This window comes from Anoplolepis gracilipes, chromosome 2 (assembly GCF_047496725.1).
Source record: "Anoplolepis gracilipes chromosome 2, ASM4749672v1, whole genome shotgun sequence".
NCBI lineage: Eukaryota > Metazoa > Arthropoda > Insecta > Hymenoptera > Formicidae > Anoplolepis > Anoplolepis gracilipes.
Genome location: NC_132971.1, coordinates 10,523,510 through 10,542,894, shown reverse-complemented (window position 1 = coordinate 10,542,894; position 19,385 = coordinate 10,523,510). Strand labels below are relative to the sequence as shown.

The window sequence follows — 19,385 nt, the reverse complement described above, 5'->3', positions numbered from 1 at the left end:
TTAGGGAAGAAGTTATTTTCATTTGGATTCCTTCAAATATGCTGTTGCTTATATAAAATGTTTATTCAGATTTTTGACTTTTATACTATGAACAGATATAGCTATTAATTATAGCGAATATAGCTATTAATTACTACTGTAAAAAATAACTATTACTTATATTTTTTTATCATAACATGTATAAAAAAAAGAAGGATAATAGCAGAGGAAATCTTGAAAAGGAGATAGGGATTTGTAGCATACAAATAAAATTAATAAAATGTATTAATTTCATACTTTATCCCAGGTGACTTTCAAGACGGTTTATATTCGACGATTTACAGAAAAATATTGAAAGTGAATTATAATTTAGTGTAATTCGATAATATCTACAATTTTAAATAATATCTATTCTTTTAAAACAAAAATAACATTCTTTTGCTATGCATGCAGAAGATCGTCGTCGCTGTCCGTTTGACACTGCGTGGGATCGGAAGCGTCGAACAAAAGCCTAGCCTCCTCAGTCGTATCGACCTATGATGATAAAAATGCAAAGTATACGCGACAGCTCATAAAAAGATCGTAAAAAGATAAAAGGAAAAAACGTACTCTACAATACTGGACACGATTTGCGCCTCTTCTGAAACTAAGCAGATTTATCCACGAACGAAAGCATGCTCTTTTTTCCGGATTTCGGAAATAGATTAAAGCGGCCAGCACCGCAATCACAGTTAGCACTATGCCAGCTATCGCTCCAGCTGTAAGCAAGAATATTAGTTGTAAAATCATTGCAGCAGGATAGACTGAGACAAGTAAAAAAAAACTGGGTAGAATAAAATTAATTTTGTCTGACAAAAATTTATTCCTACTAGTTTCACCATAAAAAACAAGTACGTCAAACGACCTTCCAAAAATAAAGTAGAAACAATAATTTATTTTATACATCTGTCGCTTTGTTTAGCGTCTTATTTAGATCTCAATTATCCAGAATCTTATCGTTTGTCTCAATCTGTCTTTCCAAATTCGATATCAACGTCGCATTTATAATCTGATACTATCAAAATCTATTACCGTGTTTACCGTGACTAGAAGAGACCAACAGAATTCCGGAGGACGGCACTTTTTCTCGATCCGTGACCCGAGAATTGGCATGTTTCGCGCAGATCATTTCGGTGTGCCATTCAAATTCTGCGCTACACTGCGATTCCTATAAATCACAAAAAAAAAAATAAAAATAAAAATGACGCAGAGAGAGAAAAAGATATTAGACTATATAAGATAATAGAATTAACAATATCCATATGTATTAATTTTATTCGGCTGTACATCTGACAACCATCCACAGATTATCACTTAATCGCTTATGACAGATTATAGACTTTAACAATATTATTTCAATCCATCTCTGTCGCGAATAAATGTATATTTTACACCACGATCAATAATTAAATCGTGAAAGTTGTATGCAAGGCGAATGAACAAAAGCAGGATACTAAAATATTTTTTAAAGATAATTGTAAAGAATTAATATATATGTTTCATATTTTATGTATACACATAATATTGTGTAACATTTTTAACATTCTAATATTTAATATTCTAAATTGAATAAAATAACTTCACATTTTGAACATTTCTCTTTTCATTCATTTTAAATTTCTAAATTTCTAAAAATCAATTCAAGTTGATATTATGAAATCATATATAGTTAATCTCTCTCTCATTTTGACGTCAGTTATAGTAAGTAACAAGTAAAATAGAGAGCTAAATCTAGGGTATTATTAAAAATTTTAGATAGATGATAACCATTATCAGTCTTCAAGAAATATAAAAAATTCTTAGTGATTTTTACGTCAAAAGATAGAGAAAAGTAATAAGGCTTCAGTATCTGAAACCTAAATATTTTATAAAGAGAGAACTTTTCCTCTCTTTTTTTTTTTATATATCGCATAATATATGTATATAGATTTCGATAAGAGAGTTATTAAAAATATGTTGAGATACTTTTCCTCTTTCATCATCAGTAATTTTACCAAGCTTGCATATTAATATCATCAAGATACAATCGAATATTTTACCTTCTTGTCTACAGATAAATGCTAATCAAATATAAGTGTATGTCCAATCAAATTTATTTAAAACAGAAAAGTATAAAATATGACAAGCGATATGAAATATTTAATAAGAAGATCCTTGTTATACAAAGATAATTTTATAATATTCATTTAAATTTTGACATATGACTCACATACTTTTATTGTCATATATACATGAGAATAAAATTATGTGAGTCATATGTCAATATTTAATAAATAAATAAATATTATAAAATTATCTTTGTACAAGAATTTTTTTATTAAATATTTTATATCGCTTGTAACATTTTATGCTTTTCTGTTGTTATATACTTATATAGTGCAATATCTTGTATGGAAAAAAAAGAGAGAAAAGAAAAAGAGGAATCCTTCCTCTATTTCTGAATGATAAGCAGAGTGTTGATGTTAAACACAAATGGAAAAGCAACACGAGTGAATGAGCGAGATATTTCAAAGAGTGAGTAAGGCAGACAGAAAGGAAAAGAGAGTGGAAAGAAGGAAGGGGTGGAGGGGAGAAAATCAAAGGAGGGGATACACTCGCTCATTGTCATTCAGCCAGTGAGCAGTCAGTCGTGAGTCTTCAGTCTGTGTCGGATAGCGCAGTCGTTCGGTTGGTTTGACAGTTCCATAAATTACGTTCATCGTTAATTACGTTCCTTTTACATTTAAAACGAATTACGTCTGAAGAAGGGAATAAAGTGCAATTAAAATAAAGTTTCTATTAATGTAGTTAGAACCGTTGTATGAAAAATCACGTATTGTGATATTCGAAATGTCTGTATGTTATGGTATCGTTATTAATAATTAATCATCGCTTTTGATAAAAGAAAAAGCAAGGTAAATAACGTGAGACCCGCAAATGATTGTCCAGTAACGCATCATCTACCATATTGTAAATCGGTAAGTAAACAGCGCATAGACGTCATTTCCACGAACCGGTTCAGGCACCGCCTCGGTGATCGTATCGTGCACAGGATCGGATTTAGTTTTTAAAAAATCGCATTCAAGAAAATAAACAGTGCTTGTTAATCAAATGCCCGTTATTTATGTCTGTAATATATTTCTATAGATCTATTAATCAATAGATCTGTGCTCCAAAAGAAGGTCATTGTGTTTTCTGAACTTGCTTCGTCCTATCATTTATTTTTTTTACTTTATCCCTTAAATTTCTCGATTTGAATTACATATATGTGACAAGAGAACCTACAGACAAAATTATTAGGCGCCCTTAAATTTTCTGTATTTCTTATTTTATTAATAGTATATAAATACTAAAAAGATGAAAAAATTATCGATAGGACTTTAAAGCTGAAACTTCAAGCTTTAAAATGTTTTTTTAATTTTTCGCCGAGTATCGACAATATATCTGAAAAGCACAGATTTAGTTTCGAAATTATGTATCTCGGCCAAAAAAAAATTTAGGAAAGTTTGAAAAAAAACATTTTGTAGGCAAAATGTTGTAGTTTATGGAAATTGACTTAAATTTTTCGAGAGAAATTTTTTTACGGAGCTGCAGAGTGTCAAAAATACAATAAAATTTTAAGAAATAAAACAATGTTCTTTTTTAAAGCACAGAACAAGGAAAATACAAAAATTTTTTAATGTACTGATAATGCATTAATGTTGTTATCGGTAATTTAAAAAATTTTTGTATTTTCCTTGTCCTGTGCTTTAAAAAAGAACATTATTTCGTTTCTTAAAATTTTATTGTATTTTTGACACTCTCTGCAACTCGGTAGAAAAATTTCTCTCGAAAAATTTAAGTCAAGTTCCATAAACTACAACATTTTGCCTACAAAATGCTTTTTTTTAAACTTTTCTACAATTTTTTTGGCCGAGATACATAATTTTGAAACTAAATCTGTATTTTTCAGACATATTAATACTGGGCGAAAAATTATCAGAAACAAAAAATTAAAAAAACATTTTAAAGTAATGAAATTTCAGCTTTAAAGTGCTATCGATAGTTTTTTAATCTTTTTAGTATTTATACACTATTTGCAAAATAAGAAATACGGAAAATTTAAGGGTGCCTAATAATTTTGTCAATGACTATATATGTTTCTCACACACGCTTAATTCCCTCCATCCAATCTGTATAAAAAAAAAATAATAAAAATATTTTGCATTCCGTTTAATACAGAGATATGTCGCAGATTTTATCGGCCAAATTATTCAGAAATAAATAAATAATAAAATATAATAAAAATAATTTTTTAAAGCACAGAACAAAAAAAATACAAAAATTTTTTAATGTACTGATAACGCATTAAAGCTGCTATCGGTATTTTAAAAAGTTTCTGTATTTGTCAATGGCTGTATTTTCCCTGCTTTATCTCGTGCAGGAATTCTAAAAGGTAAAGAAAATAATTGAAATTATCGTTTACGTGCTACCATGATAAAACAAGTTTATCTATACATATATACATATATATATATATATATATATATATATATATATATGTATATAAAATCGAAACAAACACATTAAAAATTTTGAAACTCGTCCCCCGTAAATGTGTCCAAGTAAATCGGGCCCTGTTCGTGTGACGTAAACAGCCCGTTCACTGAAGATCGCCAAGGACGATCCAAGCATCGTAAACTCGTGTTATTAATCGTCGTGTTTATGTTGTAGAGCAGCACGGACCAGGATGTACGATGTTTTCTTTTTATTTTATTTTTTTTTTTTTTTGTTTTACTATCGCGATATTCATTGATAATGAATCGACAAAATTCCGCATTTCTAAAGCCCATGATTTAGCAGCGTTATTTACGTCGATTATTGACGCGTTCCGGGAAAAGCCCGATTTTATGGCGGGACATTTATATGACAACCAGTTTCAAGCAATGCTATTTACATAATGCGTGCATAATTTAGATTCACCTGATATACACGATCGAACGATGAAAGTGAAAAAGAGAGGGGCAGTCGCAAAATTGAGATATAATTGCACTGCGTATGAACTTTGGATCAACATGTCTATCGATCTCTTCCATATCAATATTAATAAGAGTTAATTAAAATGAAGGACATATATATTTACAAGTAATTTCGAATCACAAAAAGAAATTATAAGAGAAACCTACTTGTAAAAAAATTTTACGTACACGTTTAGAAATAGGTTCGTGTTGAAATAGTTACATATAACGCAGAGGATGCGCATAAAAAGGAAGTTGGGAAACAGCAGCATGTAAAGATCATATGTTATCATTAATATGATATTATTTTTTGTTGCGCAGAAATTACGTATGCTACGAAAACACAATAAAATCTACAAGTTTGCGGCAATATGTATATATCCGATTGATTTATTTAGCATGGAAATAATTTACTACTTTTTTTTATTAAATTTGAGATAAAATCACTCTGATTTAATTATTTTAAAGAAATTGAGAAACTGCTTTTTATGTAAATTAAAGTCGTGAACATTTTTATTTTTTATTAATAAATATTTGTGATAAGAATGAAGAATTTTTTGTCTCGTACTTTCACGTACGTATGTATAAATAAAATAAAAATTAGGCTAATAAAGTCTATTTTCAATTTTAATAGTCGTGACTTTTTTCGCATACCTTTGCTTGTTACGCTATTAACTTTCTTGATTGTTGGAAATACAAGTATTTCACAGAATTGAGCAAGTTAAATTAACTGCAAAAATGAAGTCAGGATGAGTGACTTTTGTAAAAATACAATCTTGGGAAAAGAAATCATTGAAATTTCATGGATAATATCTTTGAGCATATGATTGGTTTGTTAAATGCATGCAGTTTAACAGGTGTTAATATCTCATCGCTTATCGTGTTATCAGTGATTTATCAGCGAATTAGATTTTTTTCAATTACGATACGACGTATTTTCGGACACACACAAGTATGTATTCACATAACGATACTACCTTATAATTACGATTTATAATATAGTATAGATAACGATAGAGAGATATTACGTTATATTTATAATATAGTATAAAGTAAATATGATAATATTATATAAAAACCTACGTTTAAAAAAATTCCGTAGAATAGTTTTTAAATGAGTTATAGAAATCCAACACTGATAACGTATCATTTTCGATATGATAGTCAGACAGTAAGCATAGTACAATATATTTATGTATATATTCATATATTATATATACATTCATATATATATCAAAATTATCTATTTAACACCAAAACGATCAAATTCATTCATTTACATTTAAATAAATGAATAAAGATATTGTTTTTAATTGCGTAAATCACAAATCCAGTTTACACGAAAAACCATTTATTTTTTAATCCTTCAAAAACTACTTACAAACATTTCGACAATGTAATAAAAAAAAACTTACTGAAGTTCAAAAAAATCTTTTATCAAAATCAAGATTGACAGTTTAGAAATATTGTTATGCTACTGTACTTTTTCCGAGCTTCAAATAAAAATTAATTATCGTGATAGCTTTTCATGTACATTTTAAAACAGCTATTTGATGATTATAATTCTGCGAATTTAGCGTGAATGTTTGCATAAGGTTAGCCTGCGGTTAGCGTTACAATAATCATACAAATCAATATTTTACAGGTCATATTATACTATACAGCGCCGTGTTCTTTTTTCAACATCAAAGAGAGACCGATTATTTTATTTTAGGAATACAATTAAAGCTATCGGCAAATATATGACCATTACGAATTGAAAATAAATTATTTATTACAGTAATTCTAAAAAAATATGTTCATAATGCTGATTTTTTTTTCACCATAAACGCGAGACAGATTATTTTACTACGAATTGAAAATAAGTTACATCTATTGCGGTAGTTTCAATTAGTAGGGATTCGTATCAGAGTTCTTCCCTTAATCTTCCAAAAAAAGAGTTTTAATTTAAATAAAATTTCACAATTTTTCAACAGAAAAAAAATATTTAAAAAAACATTATTTCTTGATAAACTAAAAATATTGAATTCATTAATGAGATTACGATAAAAATTATTTTAAATGTGTAATTCTATTTTCAATTTTCCGCAATAAATTTCTTACATCAATTTAATAATTATTGTATTAAATTTGGAAATTTATTATGTAATTATCGAATAAAAATAAAATATAAAATACAAAGTATCATATATGTATATCAAAGTATTATAAAGTAATACGCATAAAGAATACCAAGGTTTCTTTTTTGAACGATAACATGCAGAATGCAAAAAGCATATATGTATACGTCATTAAAAAAGTAAATTGAGATGCTCGATTATGATACCGAGAATCGTGAGTCTAGCTTTTTGTCATAATATTTTCCGCTTGTAATTATGTCTCGTAATTAATTAAGGAATGAAATTCCAAGAATTGTACGGATAGATTTATTATGTTGTCAATTTGTGTTTTATTACCAAATATTTTTAAAAATTCTTATTAATCATTTAATTAAATTATTATATAAAGAGTGTAACGCGCGCGTTGTACGCATATTTTGGCTCTTTTAACGGATTCTTTTGATTTTTATGGTTTCTAATAAGATTACAAGATATTAAAATATTATTACAAGCTGTCCCAAAACTATCGTACAATATTTTAATTTCGGAGATTAGTTAAAGCCATAAATTGTAATATAAAATGTTGAGTTTGCTTATAATAGCTTATAATTATAAAAAACGATCAAAATTACTCTTATTACTAAAAAGCTTTTTCTCTTATAATCAGAGATATAAAGAGATATAAAGTATATATTTATTTATGTCTGTAAAAATTCATATTTAATTATGAATAATTTATGTTATAAACGATATTGTGTGTGATATAAGAGTATGTAGTATGCAATAAATTTATCTCGAAAAGAAAGGAAATGTTACATTTATCTAAACCACGATACTTCCGATTTTTGCGATATTGCTCTTAATATTCGTGACTTATTGTAAGAAATACGTGAGAAATAAAAATGCATTAAAGACAATATGTTAATGTAATAAAAATGTATTTTTTCTTGCTTGTTTAAACAGGTGTCACAGACTAAGAAAGAAAATTACGATACATCTCGAAAAATGATCACTCGTCGTGAGACATACTTCGTGATTTTAATTATCACTGTAAGTAGTCTCTGCGACTTTCAGTGCCCAACAAATAAGGCATGCGACTGCGCACGGAATTGGGAGGACGCTTTTGAAATAAACTGTTTAGTGGGGAACGACTCCTCTTTCCTTGTAAATATTCTGCCACATCAATATATAGAGGTACGTTTTTATCTAATTTTATATTCATTTAAAGATCCATATATATTTATTATACTTTAAAAATTAAACGATTTATACTCAAGAAGATAGAATTTTAAAGGAATAATAAATTCAGATATTGATTTTCAATCAACTATAATATAAGGCAGAATCTCTGAATTTTCTATTATATCACAATTCTCTTTCGATAAATTTAATGAAATAATTTTCTTCAAAAACAAATTCATATTTTCTTAGATAATTAAAAAATTATTAGCCTTTGGGATATTTTAAATCAGTTACAAGATATTGACTTGTAACTTGAAAATTCAATCTGCACATATAAATTTTCTTTAAGTTTTCTCTCTCTCTCTCTCCTTCTTTTTCTCCTACATCTTTCACTATTATATAATTTTATCAATAAAAGATAAATTAAGTTTATATATGTAACATATTTTTTTTCCACGCAGATCGAATGTATCAACTCACCGGAGTGGACAGATTTTAATTTGGATGTTTCCTCGACAAAAAATCAAATCAAATCAATATTCTTTCGCATGTGCGATTTACGAAACAACAGGACTTTGCATGAAATTACGCAAACGCTAGGAGTTACTGACGTTGAGAAATTGAGTTTCCAATCATACAAGAACTTGAGTTTCGCTCTGAAAAGGCAACATTTGGCCGGCTTCGAGAATCTGAAGTCTTTAACTTTATCGAGCAACAATGTGTCTTATATAGAGAGGGATCTGTTCGCCGATCTGACCAATTTGACGGGGCTCAATTTGCGCGATAACAATTTACGCTCAATCAGCGGAATTTTCAATCATACCCCAAAATTGCAGTGGATCGAATTAGCTGATAATAATTTGCAATCGATAGAATTGGGCACATTTGAGAATCTGAAAAATCTAACATTGCTCAATGTGTGGAAAAATTATTTAACGGAGCTACAATCGGGAATTTTCGACAACCTCGTCACTCTCAAAACTCTCGATCTTAATAGGAATAACATGACCAGCTTGCCGGAAGATATATTTGCGAAGTTGAAAAATCTTGAGATTCTCAATTTATCTCGGAACAATTTTACACATTTACCGAAGAATCTGCTACGAAATAACACGAAACTACATACCTTCACTCTGTTTGAAAATAAAAGAAATATGACAACCTTGCCAGATGGTTTTTTCGCTAATTTAATAGAACTGAAGGTGCTAAACCTGAGAAAGAATGGATTTATCATATTATCGGAAGATCTTTTCTGGGGCTCATCTTCGCTGACTAATATTACTTTAAGCCGAAATTATATAAAATCCTTGCCCGTGCAAATATTCCGAGACTTGAAAGAATTGAAAGAATTGATATTGACTTTTAATGATCTTGAGGAATTACCTGATAACATTTTCTTAAATACCAATCGATTAATAAAATTGGATTTATCAAAAAATCGCATCACTTTCATTTCCAAGTACGTTATCACTGTTATTATGCCAACTATAATTGTTTTTCATGTTTTTATCAATGCCCAATTTTTTTTAATGTTACAGCCATGTATTCGATGGATTATATGCATTGGAAGAATTAAATATGGAAGAAAATCAGCTGATGACCATTTCCGATCAAAGTTTCACCTCTTTACAACATTTGAAAATTGCTAAATTTTCGAAAAATCGTCTTACGTTAAAATCTACTTTCCTCAAATATCACGATGCATTCGGAACCAAGTCACCTTTTTATAGTTGCATCGAATTAAAAGAATTATATTTAGCCAATAACAGTATTTCGGAAATATTCAGTGATTGGAAATTGAGTAATTTGCAACTTCGAAAATTGGATCTCAGATATAATAATATATCTTTTATAACTGTAAGTATAATCTGGGAGAACACATATACATGTACATACAAAAACACACATTATTCTGAAAACAATAAAAATGCGATTGGCAGAGTTAATAAAATAATTTAACAATAGTACACGTATTATAGATCTTTCATTTTTTTTTTCTTTTTAATTGCAGAGCGAAGATTTGCAATTTTTAGCGACCGGTATCAAAGTGTATTTAACTTACAACAAAATAGAGCACATCTTCTTGCACAGTGCCGAACGACTCGCAGAATTTCAGCAGAATGATCATGATGCTATAATATTTGTGGACAACAATCCGTTAAGTTGCGATTGCGAGCTGTATGACTTTTTACGATATATCGAAGGTAGAATGCATCCCAACGTGCAAAATTATTTTCACATAATACCTGGAAATTTAGCCTGTCAAAGTCCAGAGGAACTGAAGGACAGGCTCGTTACGGAATTAAAATCTGACTCGTTAATGTGCGCGGTGAATGACACAAATATTAAGTGCCCCGCAATATGCGATTGTTACGTGAAACCAGAAGGCAACATATTTATGTTCAACTGCTCTCACAGAAATTTGACTAGCGTTCCGAGCGATCTGGAAAATCCTGGTGATTTCTGGCAACTCGAATTTAATTTCGCCAATAATCGGTTCACACGAATGCCGGATTTGAAAAATTTAAACCACGAATCAGTGAGAAAACTTATTTTATCTCACAACAATATCTCTGAGATCTCTTTAGACGAACTGCCCAGAACATTAGAGGTGCGTAAATCTTTACACATCATTTTATTAAAAAAAAAAAAAAAAAATCATCTAAAAAAGAAATAGTATCGGGAAATTCAAAAACATATAGTATTCACGAAAATACGTAAAAAAGTTGTCTTGTTAATATGAAAATTTACAGAAATTAATCTGACATCCGGATTACTGTATAATATAAAGCAATAAAAAATATATTACGCCTTGCGATTAAGATTTAAGATTAAAATCTCTGTTTCAGGTCTTGGAGTTAGATAATAACAACATGTCAATATTAAATCCTGATTTGATGGAGTTCTTGAAAAACTCTACGAAAATTAACTTGACGTTACACGAAAATCCATGGATATGCGATTGCAGCACCAACGACTTCCTAAATTTCATTCAAACGAAACTCATGACCGTACCCAATCTACTTAAAGTGAAGTGTCCCGGGAAGAACAAGGCCGTATCAGAGATGACCACGATCGAATTTTGTCCGTTTGACAAGACAGCGGTTATCAGCCTGAGCGTAGCGATCGCTCTGATGGGATTGCTTATTGGCACCTTGGGACTATTCTATTACAAATATCAACAACAGATCAAAGTGTGGCTATTCGCGCATCAATGGTGTTTGTGGTTTGTAACGGAAGAGGAATTGGATAAGGAGAAGCTATACGACGCGTTTGTAAGCTACTCGCACAAGGATCAGGACTTTGTGGTGAATGAACTAGTGTCGAAGTTGGAGAATGGCCCGATACCGTTCAAGCTGTGTCTTCATTATCGAGATTGGTTGGCAGGCGAGTGGATACCGGCGAATATCGCTAGATCTGTGGAAGACTCGAAACGGACGATAGTGGTGTTATCGCCAAACTTCCTCGAGAGCGTCTGGGGAAGGATGGAGTTTCGAGCCGCTCATAGTCAGGCACTGAGCGAAGGTCGAGCGCGAGTGATATTGATCCTGTACGGCGATATCGGTCCCACAGAGGATTTAGATTCAGAATTGAAGGCATACATAAGTATGAATACTTATGTCAAATGGGGAGATCCTTGGTTCTGGGACAAATTGAGATACGCGCTACCGCATCGAACCAAATTACCTAGGAAGAGTAGCACGGTCGGAAGAAAAATCTTTGAGAATCATCAACTGTATATTGGAACAAACGGAGATAAAAACGAACTTATGTATCCGATTGGAATTCCCGAGACTCCTCCAAATACTACACCGCCCGCCGATACGTTTAAAACATTTGTATGCGACAAGAAGCTGGAACAGCTACCTTCAAACAAACTTCCGCAAGAATCGTGTAAGTTAAATGGAACGATAATTCTTACACCAGAACATTTAAACAAACACGATCCTGCGATTGATAATAAGGAGTACATTATTTGACAACATAAGCATAAAAATATAGTAAATAATAATGAACGATCACATTTATAGTTCAGTCTGTGATAGATGCAGTGTTGATGCTCCCAACTTGTTTAAGAATTTCTTTTTTTCGTAAAGAAAACCTGATCTTAATTTAGAATCTTCAGATGAAATGATTGAGAATGCAAACTTGATAGAAAAAGAGAGATAAGAAAAAGACAAGATAAATGTAACAAGCAACTGACTGATGTTAAGATGAATCTATATATATAAATGTCAACATGATATATTATATACATTTTTTTATCAATTCCTGAGAAATTAATTTTCAGAAATAAAAAGCTCACTTAAATAATTCATATATAAAATATTATGTTCTATATATATTTTGAATATATTGTTATATATTATTATATTACTCTACCAGTTTTTAAGTACCTTTTGGGGAATGTATACTTGAATTTAAACTTTACGCGCTACATAAGATTTCAACTTAAGATTGTAAATTGTTATAAATTGGCTTCGACACGATATGTTATAAAAAATTATTATATAATATTTGTATATAATATAATGTTTATTTCTTTTATAGATTTTGTTATCTTAAATATGCTATGTTCTGTTGTGTACAATACATATTATAAGTTTTCAGTATATCGTTTAAAAAGTAGTTCGTATAAAAAAAATACTCATTGACATTATTTAGCATATTATAAAGCATATTGTGGCATTTAGGTATCAAATATATTTACATATAATGCAATAGCATTAGTAGTAAACAGGATTTGTACATATAATTTTCTATATTATAATTTATACATATATAAGATTTTCCATATCTCTATTACTGTATCAATGCTTAATTTTTTCATCAAATTGTTAAATGCTAATGCAGTAATAGTGAAACAACCTATATAATTTAAGTTAAGACAGTACCTGACGAACAAAAGAACAATTAATTAGTAATTAATTGTTCTTTACAAAATACTTCCATGTTATGCATTATGCATAATTTCTATTAATGTTGTGCATTAATAGAAATATTTATGTAATATAAAATGCCCTGCTTTTTCTAAATATCTATTCTTAAATGAATATATATTGATTATATATACATTTGTTCTTATGCAAGATATCAAATTATCAATAATATTCTCCATCATTTTCACCAAATTTTGAAATAATTTAGAGATTTGTTTAATTGTAAGATTAGCATATTACAAAACATGCAAAATTTTTAAGTATAATAAAATTTTATATATAATTTATTATAATTTTTTATTACTTTTTCATTCTTTATATATGATAAAAAAGAAACATCTACTTATAAGTCAAATACTTTAGAAAAAATTCGTTATCTGATAATATGCAGGGTATGTATGCAATGAAATGTGTTTATGATGTATGTATGTATATTGTGTGTGTATATATATATATATATATATATATATATATATATATATATATATATGTGTGTTAATTTGTAAGTTAAAAATCTATCATAAAGATATTAGATTTTAAAGATTGCAAATTTAAGTATGAGAAATAGTATAATGGATGTTCTTATTAGAAAATAATTGAATCTAAGTTGAATCTGAGTTGAAAAAAGTTTTGATACTATTTGTGTACTTATAATCATTAGCATAAAAAATTCCGAAAGTAAGATACGCTTAAAAAAAATTATTTCACGATTAATAAGTAAAATCAATAAAACCTCAATAAATAAAAATGTAATTTTATAAAGCAAATGCTATTAATGAATGTTTAAGTAATCAAACAACTTTTGCTCACTGATTGCCGTGTAAATTGATTTGTTAGAACTGTTTACAAACTTTTTTTTAGAAAGAATTTTAAAACTCTTATTACATTTGAGCATAATTAACTTAGAGATTATGTGGAGAAATAAATGAGAAATAAAAATTTATATTTTGATACATATATTCATCATATAAAAAAAAAATTTCAATCCAAATTTAAAAAATTTTTATATTTTTCTTTAAAGCGTATCTTAGCTATCTTTGATAACGTTATCTCTAAAATATTTCATTTGCTTTTGACCAGCAAATATTGCGTACTGAAAAAAAATTCTAAATAATTTTCACTTACCAGCAGCAGTTTCGGTGCACCAATGCCTATGGAATCGTTACATATAAATCTTACTTCGGATGTATAGGAATCTGTTAGAATATAAAATGTAATTTATATAAACAGTTGAAAAATGAAAATACATTAATGAAAGACAAAATAATCAATAACTTACTGTTGTTACATTTACTGCCATTTGAGTATTTAAGCTTTACATCATCTCGGCTATAATCGAAAATCACACTCTTCAGCGATCCGTAACCATTGCCTTCATGACATACAGCGGAGCCCTTACAATATTTTTCTCCACCGCAAATATTTATACTGTACTCTTTGCCTTGTTTGCCTTTCACCTACAATTTGTAATTTTATTTTTGATAATATTTATAATAATTTCCTAACGTACGATGTCATATTAGTAAATATTAGGTATGTATATACATTATTATATTGTTGCAAAATAAGGCAACATTAAAAATTTAGAAGATTAAATAATTGAATATACATAGTATGTAGATAAAGCCTTTATATTAATGAAAAAAGGAATTTAATTAAATAATATACTGTTAATTATACATTATATAAATAATATACTATATATATTAAAAATGTTTTAAAATTTCTCTTTATAGAACATATACTAGACTCACATGATGTATCTGTTCTTTTTTATATAACAAAGAAAGATCATATTCATACGAGAGAAAACCGTCCTTTATAATACAAGGTGGCGTCCAGCCGCCTATCACAGCTCCACATGCTATACTGGTATTCCATTCAAAAACATAAGTACAATTAACATAAGTCTTATATACCGGAAGTCCCTAAAAATACAAAAACTTTAGCAAAGTATCACTTAAAAAAGGCTTTTATAAATATATTTCTCTGAACTTTCTCTGATTTTAACTTAATAATATCCCTTTATTATACTATCAAGTTTTATTTTTTTTGCAATTAAAAATATCAACATATCAATTATCAAATTGATAAAGAAACTAATAAGACCTTTTAAAAAGCAAAATTTGAAGGAATAGTTAACATAAAGTTTTATTATCCTCTCAAATAGACTTTACGTAATTTGATAATTTAGTTGTAAAAAAATCTTGTAATGATAAAAATTGATTTCACATTAAAAAATAAAGATTAATCAAATCTATACATATTGTTACCTGATTATTATTATCACAAACAAATGTGAAATTTGAAGATATCGATTTAACTGGATTCTCTGGACACTGTGATCCACCAATATAACGCAATATTATTTGTAAATCTTTATTTAATATGGGGCTCTCTTCGGGAAATCCCAAACTCTATTAAATTATTATTTTAGTAATTATTAAAATTAATATATTATAAAAATTTTTAAATTATTTTATATTTTAATTGTGATATTAATAACTACTTAAATATAATATACATATTTGTACTTACAATTTCATTGGTATATTCATTATTTGAAGTTACTGAAACTTTACAAGCAGCACTACCATGTGCACATGTTAGACCTCGAGTAGGGACTAGCGGTCGGCATATATTTATATGAAACTCAGTATCATTGGCTTTTACAATATAATTATTTTTAGATTGTATAAGAGGAGTTAAATTAATTTCATCATCATTATTAGTTGCGCATTTAATCTAAACGAGTAAAAAATTCTCCATTATGTTAAGAAATAAATAAAAATATACAATATGCATAGAAGTACACAAAGACATGCTTACTCTTTTCTCACAAGCTAGATGTGTGTTCCAATGTATAACAGTTTGACAAGGATAATCTTCCATAAGCAACGGCTGATTGAACGATCCTTCTGATCCGCAGAAAAAACCTATAACTGTATAATGGTGCATTCCATTCTCGCATAAATTACCATTGGTATAATTTAAATAAGGGCCACCCTGTTGCCATGTCAAATTTGTGTTAGCTCGGCCCAATGATGTACTGTCTTTTGAATTGCATATTCCTATATGTAAGAATAATTTAGTAAGAAATTTAGATTCCTCATAATTATGATATATGTAATTGATATATGGTAAGAAATATATAGTATAGTACCTGTTCCAGTTCCACATGCATTATCTGTAACTGCTCCGCATACTCTGAATTTATATGTTATACCGTTTGTATTTATGACGGTAAAATCTGTGTTCATCAATGACTGCAAATTATATCTGCAGATACATGATAAGATATACAGTCAAATTATATAAATGTATTATAGATTTACGAGTATTAATCGCGTATAAGATCAAGGAATCGAATTCTTACGTAAAATTTGTAATTGGATTCGTAATAGAGCATTTGCCTGCTGTTTTAACACTGTATTCACGTAGAGACTCAATACTGCACGCTGCAGCAGTATACCATACTAATTGATAATGACAGTCATCTCCTCCTCCAATATATTCTGGAATAGTCTCCTGTGTGATAATAGTATCTCAATATTTTCAAACGCATTCCATTATAACTACATTTTTCTTGTTGTGTGTCTACATGTATATATATTTATATGTACTCTTTAATATTTACCGTGGCTTCCAAAATACATTTAAATATGATGGTTGTTTTAACATGTGTAGTGTTAATATTTTTAGTGCACATTGCACCATCTTGATATTCTATTTGTAAATTTCCATTCTTGAAGAAAGGAGGTTTTACTTCTCCTAAACTCGAAAATCTGAAACGATATAGAGCAGAGGTACAAATTATTACTTTCTGAAAAAAAAATTCACACATTATGCTATTGCATAAAAAAGTTATATGTTGTGTTTAATAAAAGATGATTATACAGGATGTCCAAAAATAATCGTATCACCTCTCTCGTGTGCAGGTAGAGCGAATTAAACCAAGTAGAGAAGACCCTCTATCGTTTTGCGATTTTCGCAATTATTAATAAGAAATTAATTTTAAAAAATCGCACAAGTATAAGCGTGGTGAAAAGAGACACAGCTGTTATTAAGCCTAGTACATAATTAAAAGTTTGATAGTCTCAATGTCGCGTGTTTAACAACCTAACCACATAACGTTTATACTCGCGCAAATTGGTTGATTTTTTATAATTAATTTCTCATTAATTATTTCACCTGTACACGAGGTAATACAATTAATATCAGACACTCTATATATTTGTGTATGCTCATTACCATTTACTTTTAATGAAAAATCTATTTGTAGATTAATCTACCTGTTAAGTTTTTCAGGATCGTCTAGGCAAGCACCTGACTTAATTGGACACATAGAATCATATTGACGTATTATAGATTGACAGACATTTAACACTATTTTAGGCAACTTCATCTCATTCCTCATACGAATGACATAATTATTCGAAGACCTTGTTAAAGGACTTAAATCGTAATGTAAACCATTATTGACAACTGTACAATTTGTTTGGAATCTTGGTCCACAAGCTAACGCTGTCTTCCATACCATAAATAAGTTACATTGTCCATCCCCCTAGAATTATTATCATTATATAATTCATTCTTATATGTCAGAATAATTGAACAATATAACATACTGGAAAGAGAATAATAACATAGAGATAGCTGGTTTCTAATAGTTAATGCTCTTTGTCTCAAATATTCTATTTTCTTTAATATCAACATCTCTCTTAATTATTTTGTTAGCTCAAAATCATTGGGCAAAATTTTTACTTGTGCACTTTTCAGTATGTTACATAGTTTAATGATCATACTCATACTATTATATTTAGAAGAGAAATTCATTACTTACATGTGGAAATAACTCAGGATGTGAATTATTTTCTGCGTCGAAATCGCATTGTATAATAATTTGCACTGTATATTTGATTTTATATAAACAATTATCACCAGTAAAGTTAAATAATATTCTTCCAAGTCTACTATCAACTTCCGGAGGAAATTTTCCTGTATAGTATATAAAAATGAAATCAATTGCTTTTAAACTCGTAATGTAATGCAGCAAATAAGATATAAACTTTTAGCAAAAATTACCTATTCCCTTTTCTGTGTTATTCTTTACTAGACATATTGCATATCCATCTTGATTGTTGCATTTCTTTATCAATGGAGAACATAACTGCATACGTATTGTTTCATTTGGATAATCGTGTTTGATAACAACATCTTCTTTATTTGATGACAATTTTGTTAAATTATATACAAGACTTAAATTATGTTCAGGTACTTCGCAAAAAGAAGTCACAGTTAAAGCCTATAAGGTTACACAATTAATAATTTTTTTTTACTTGACAACAATAATTGAGAATTTTGTTGAAGGGGAAAGAAAGGATATAATGGCTTTTTAAATTAAACAAATATAGATAGCAAAATTTGACAGTTTATAATCAATGATGGACACACACACACATATACATATTTCTAAATGAATTATTGAGGTTGTTTATTTTTATCAAAATGTATAAAAATATATGATAGTGAGAACAAGAATATATTTAAAGGATAAATGATTAAATATACATACTGAAGTGATAACAGCCGATAAGGAATAAAAAAAGAGTAATCCGTCAAATTTTGACATTGTTTACAGAATCAGGTATTTCCCATTACATTCTCGATGTCTGTTACAATGACTGGCAACACGCGACATAAAGTGTAGAATAAAGACGATGAAACTTTCATCGATAATTCCTGGAGACAAGAATTCGAATCACTCGCGATAAGAAGCAACAACAACGTGACAGGGAGGGGACGGTGCCATGTTTTTTATTTTTTTCTTTTCATTTGCTACCTGCAGTTTCTCTATTCAGGAACTCTCTATTCTAAGATTCCCACTATCTCAAATCAGCTGTTTTTCCCCTAAACTGAGCCTCTCCCCTTACGCTGCCCCCTTCCCGAGTTATCGCATCGATCACGTAATTATGTGTGCCAAATAACGTGATAACGTTATTTGGCCAAATATTATATTGGACTTGATTTTATCGATCAAAGTTCTTGCGTTTTTATATCTTTATATTGGGATACTAAGCAGTTTTATTAGGGTCTGTCCAGACAAATTATAGATATGTATATAATGCACCTGTGCACAGAGAGAAATCATTAACCAATCATACGTCTAG

At 29.1% G+C, this 19,385-nt stretch overlaps 2 protein-coding genes across 3 annotated transcripts; one reads left to right on the top strand and one right to left on the bottom strand.

Annotated features, from left to right (window-relative positions):
• Positions 1–287: 287 nt before the first annotated feature.
• Positions 288–19,043, bottom strand: Lerp (lysosomal enzyme receptor protein). Of its 2 annotated transcripts, none has more exons than XM_072887260.1 (16): positions 18,791–19,043; positions 18,301–18,520; positions 18,059–18,213; positions 17,508–17,779; positions 16,853–17,000; positions 16,592–16,743; positions 16,379–16,494; positions 16,045–16,286; positions 15,754–15,960; positions 15,489–15,632; positions 14,970–15,143; positions 14,495–14,672; positions 14,341–14,411; positions 1,060–1,186; positions 589–737; positions 288–513 (listed from the first exon to the last, which is right to left on the bottom strand). In XM_072887260.1, exons 1-16 carry the CDS (start codon positions 18,845–18,847, stop codon positions 421–423), a joined length of 2,505 nt encoding a protein of 834 aa, XP_072743361.1. In that variant the 5' UTR covers positions 18,848–19,043; the 3' UTR covers positions 288–420. The 2 variants fall into 2 exon arrangements, with proteins under 2 accessions (XP_072743361.1, XP_072743360.1); XM_072887259.1 differs by having other exon boundaries at positions 1,051–1,186; positions 18,791–19,042.
• On the top strand, positions 2,615–12,997 carry Tl (toll like receptor). The gene is made up of 6 exons (XM_072887258.1): positions 2,615–2,975; positions 8,057–8,287; positions 8,737–9,734; positions 9,814–10,132; positions 10,287–10,886; positions 11,125–12,997. Exons 2-6 carry the CDS (start codon positions 8,099–8,101, stop codon positions 12,253–12,255), a joined length of 3,237 nt encoding a protein of 1,078 aa, XP_072743359.1. The 5' UTR covers positions 2,615–2,975; positions 8,057–8,098; the 3' UTR covers positions 12,256–12,997.
• Positions 19,044–19,385: the final 342 nt, after the last annotated feature.

Excerpts from the sequence above, each read along its gene's own strand:
- Lerp (XM_072887259.1), bottom strand. The coding sequence starts at position 18,847 with ATGTCAAAATTTGACGGATTACTCTTTTTTTATTCCTTATCGGCTGTT. Across the intron at positions 15,961-16,044 it reads ATCTAGCTTGTGAGAAAAGA|ATTAAATGCGCAACTAATAA; the intron begins GTAAGCATGTCT and ends TTACTCGTTTAG. Across the intron at positions 738-1,050 it reads TTCTAGTCACGGTAAACACG|CTGGAGCGATAGCTGGCATA; the intron begins GTAATAGATTTT and ends TCTTGCTTACAG.
- Tl (XM_072887258.1), top strand. The coding sequence starts at position 8,099 with ATGATCACTCGTCGTGAGACATACTTCGTGATTTTAATTATCACTGTA. Across the intron at positions 8,288-8,736 it reads TGCCACATCAATATATAGAG|ATCGAATGTATCAACTCACC; the intron begins GTACGTTTTTAT and ends TTTTCCACGCAG. Across the intron at positions 10,887-11,124 it reads AACTGCCCAGAACATTAGAG|GTCTTGGAGTTAGATAATAA; the intron begins GTGCGTAAATCT and ends TCTCTGTTTCAG.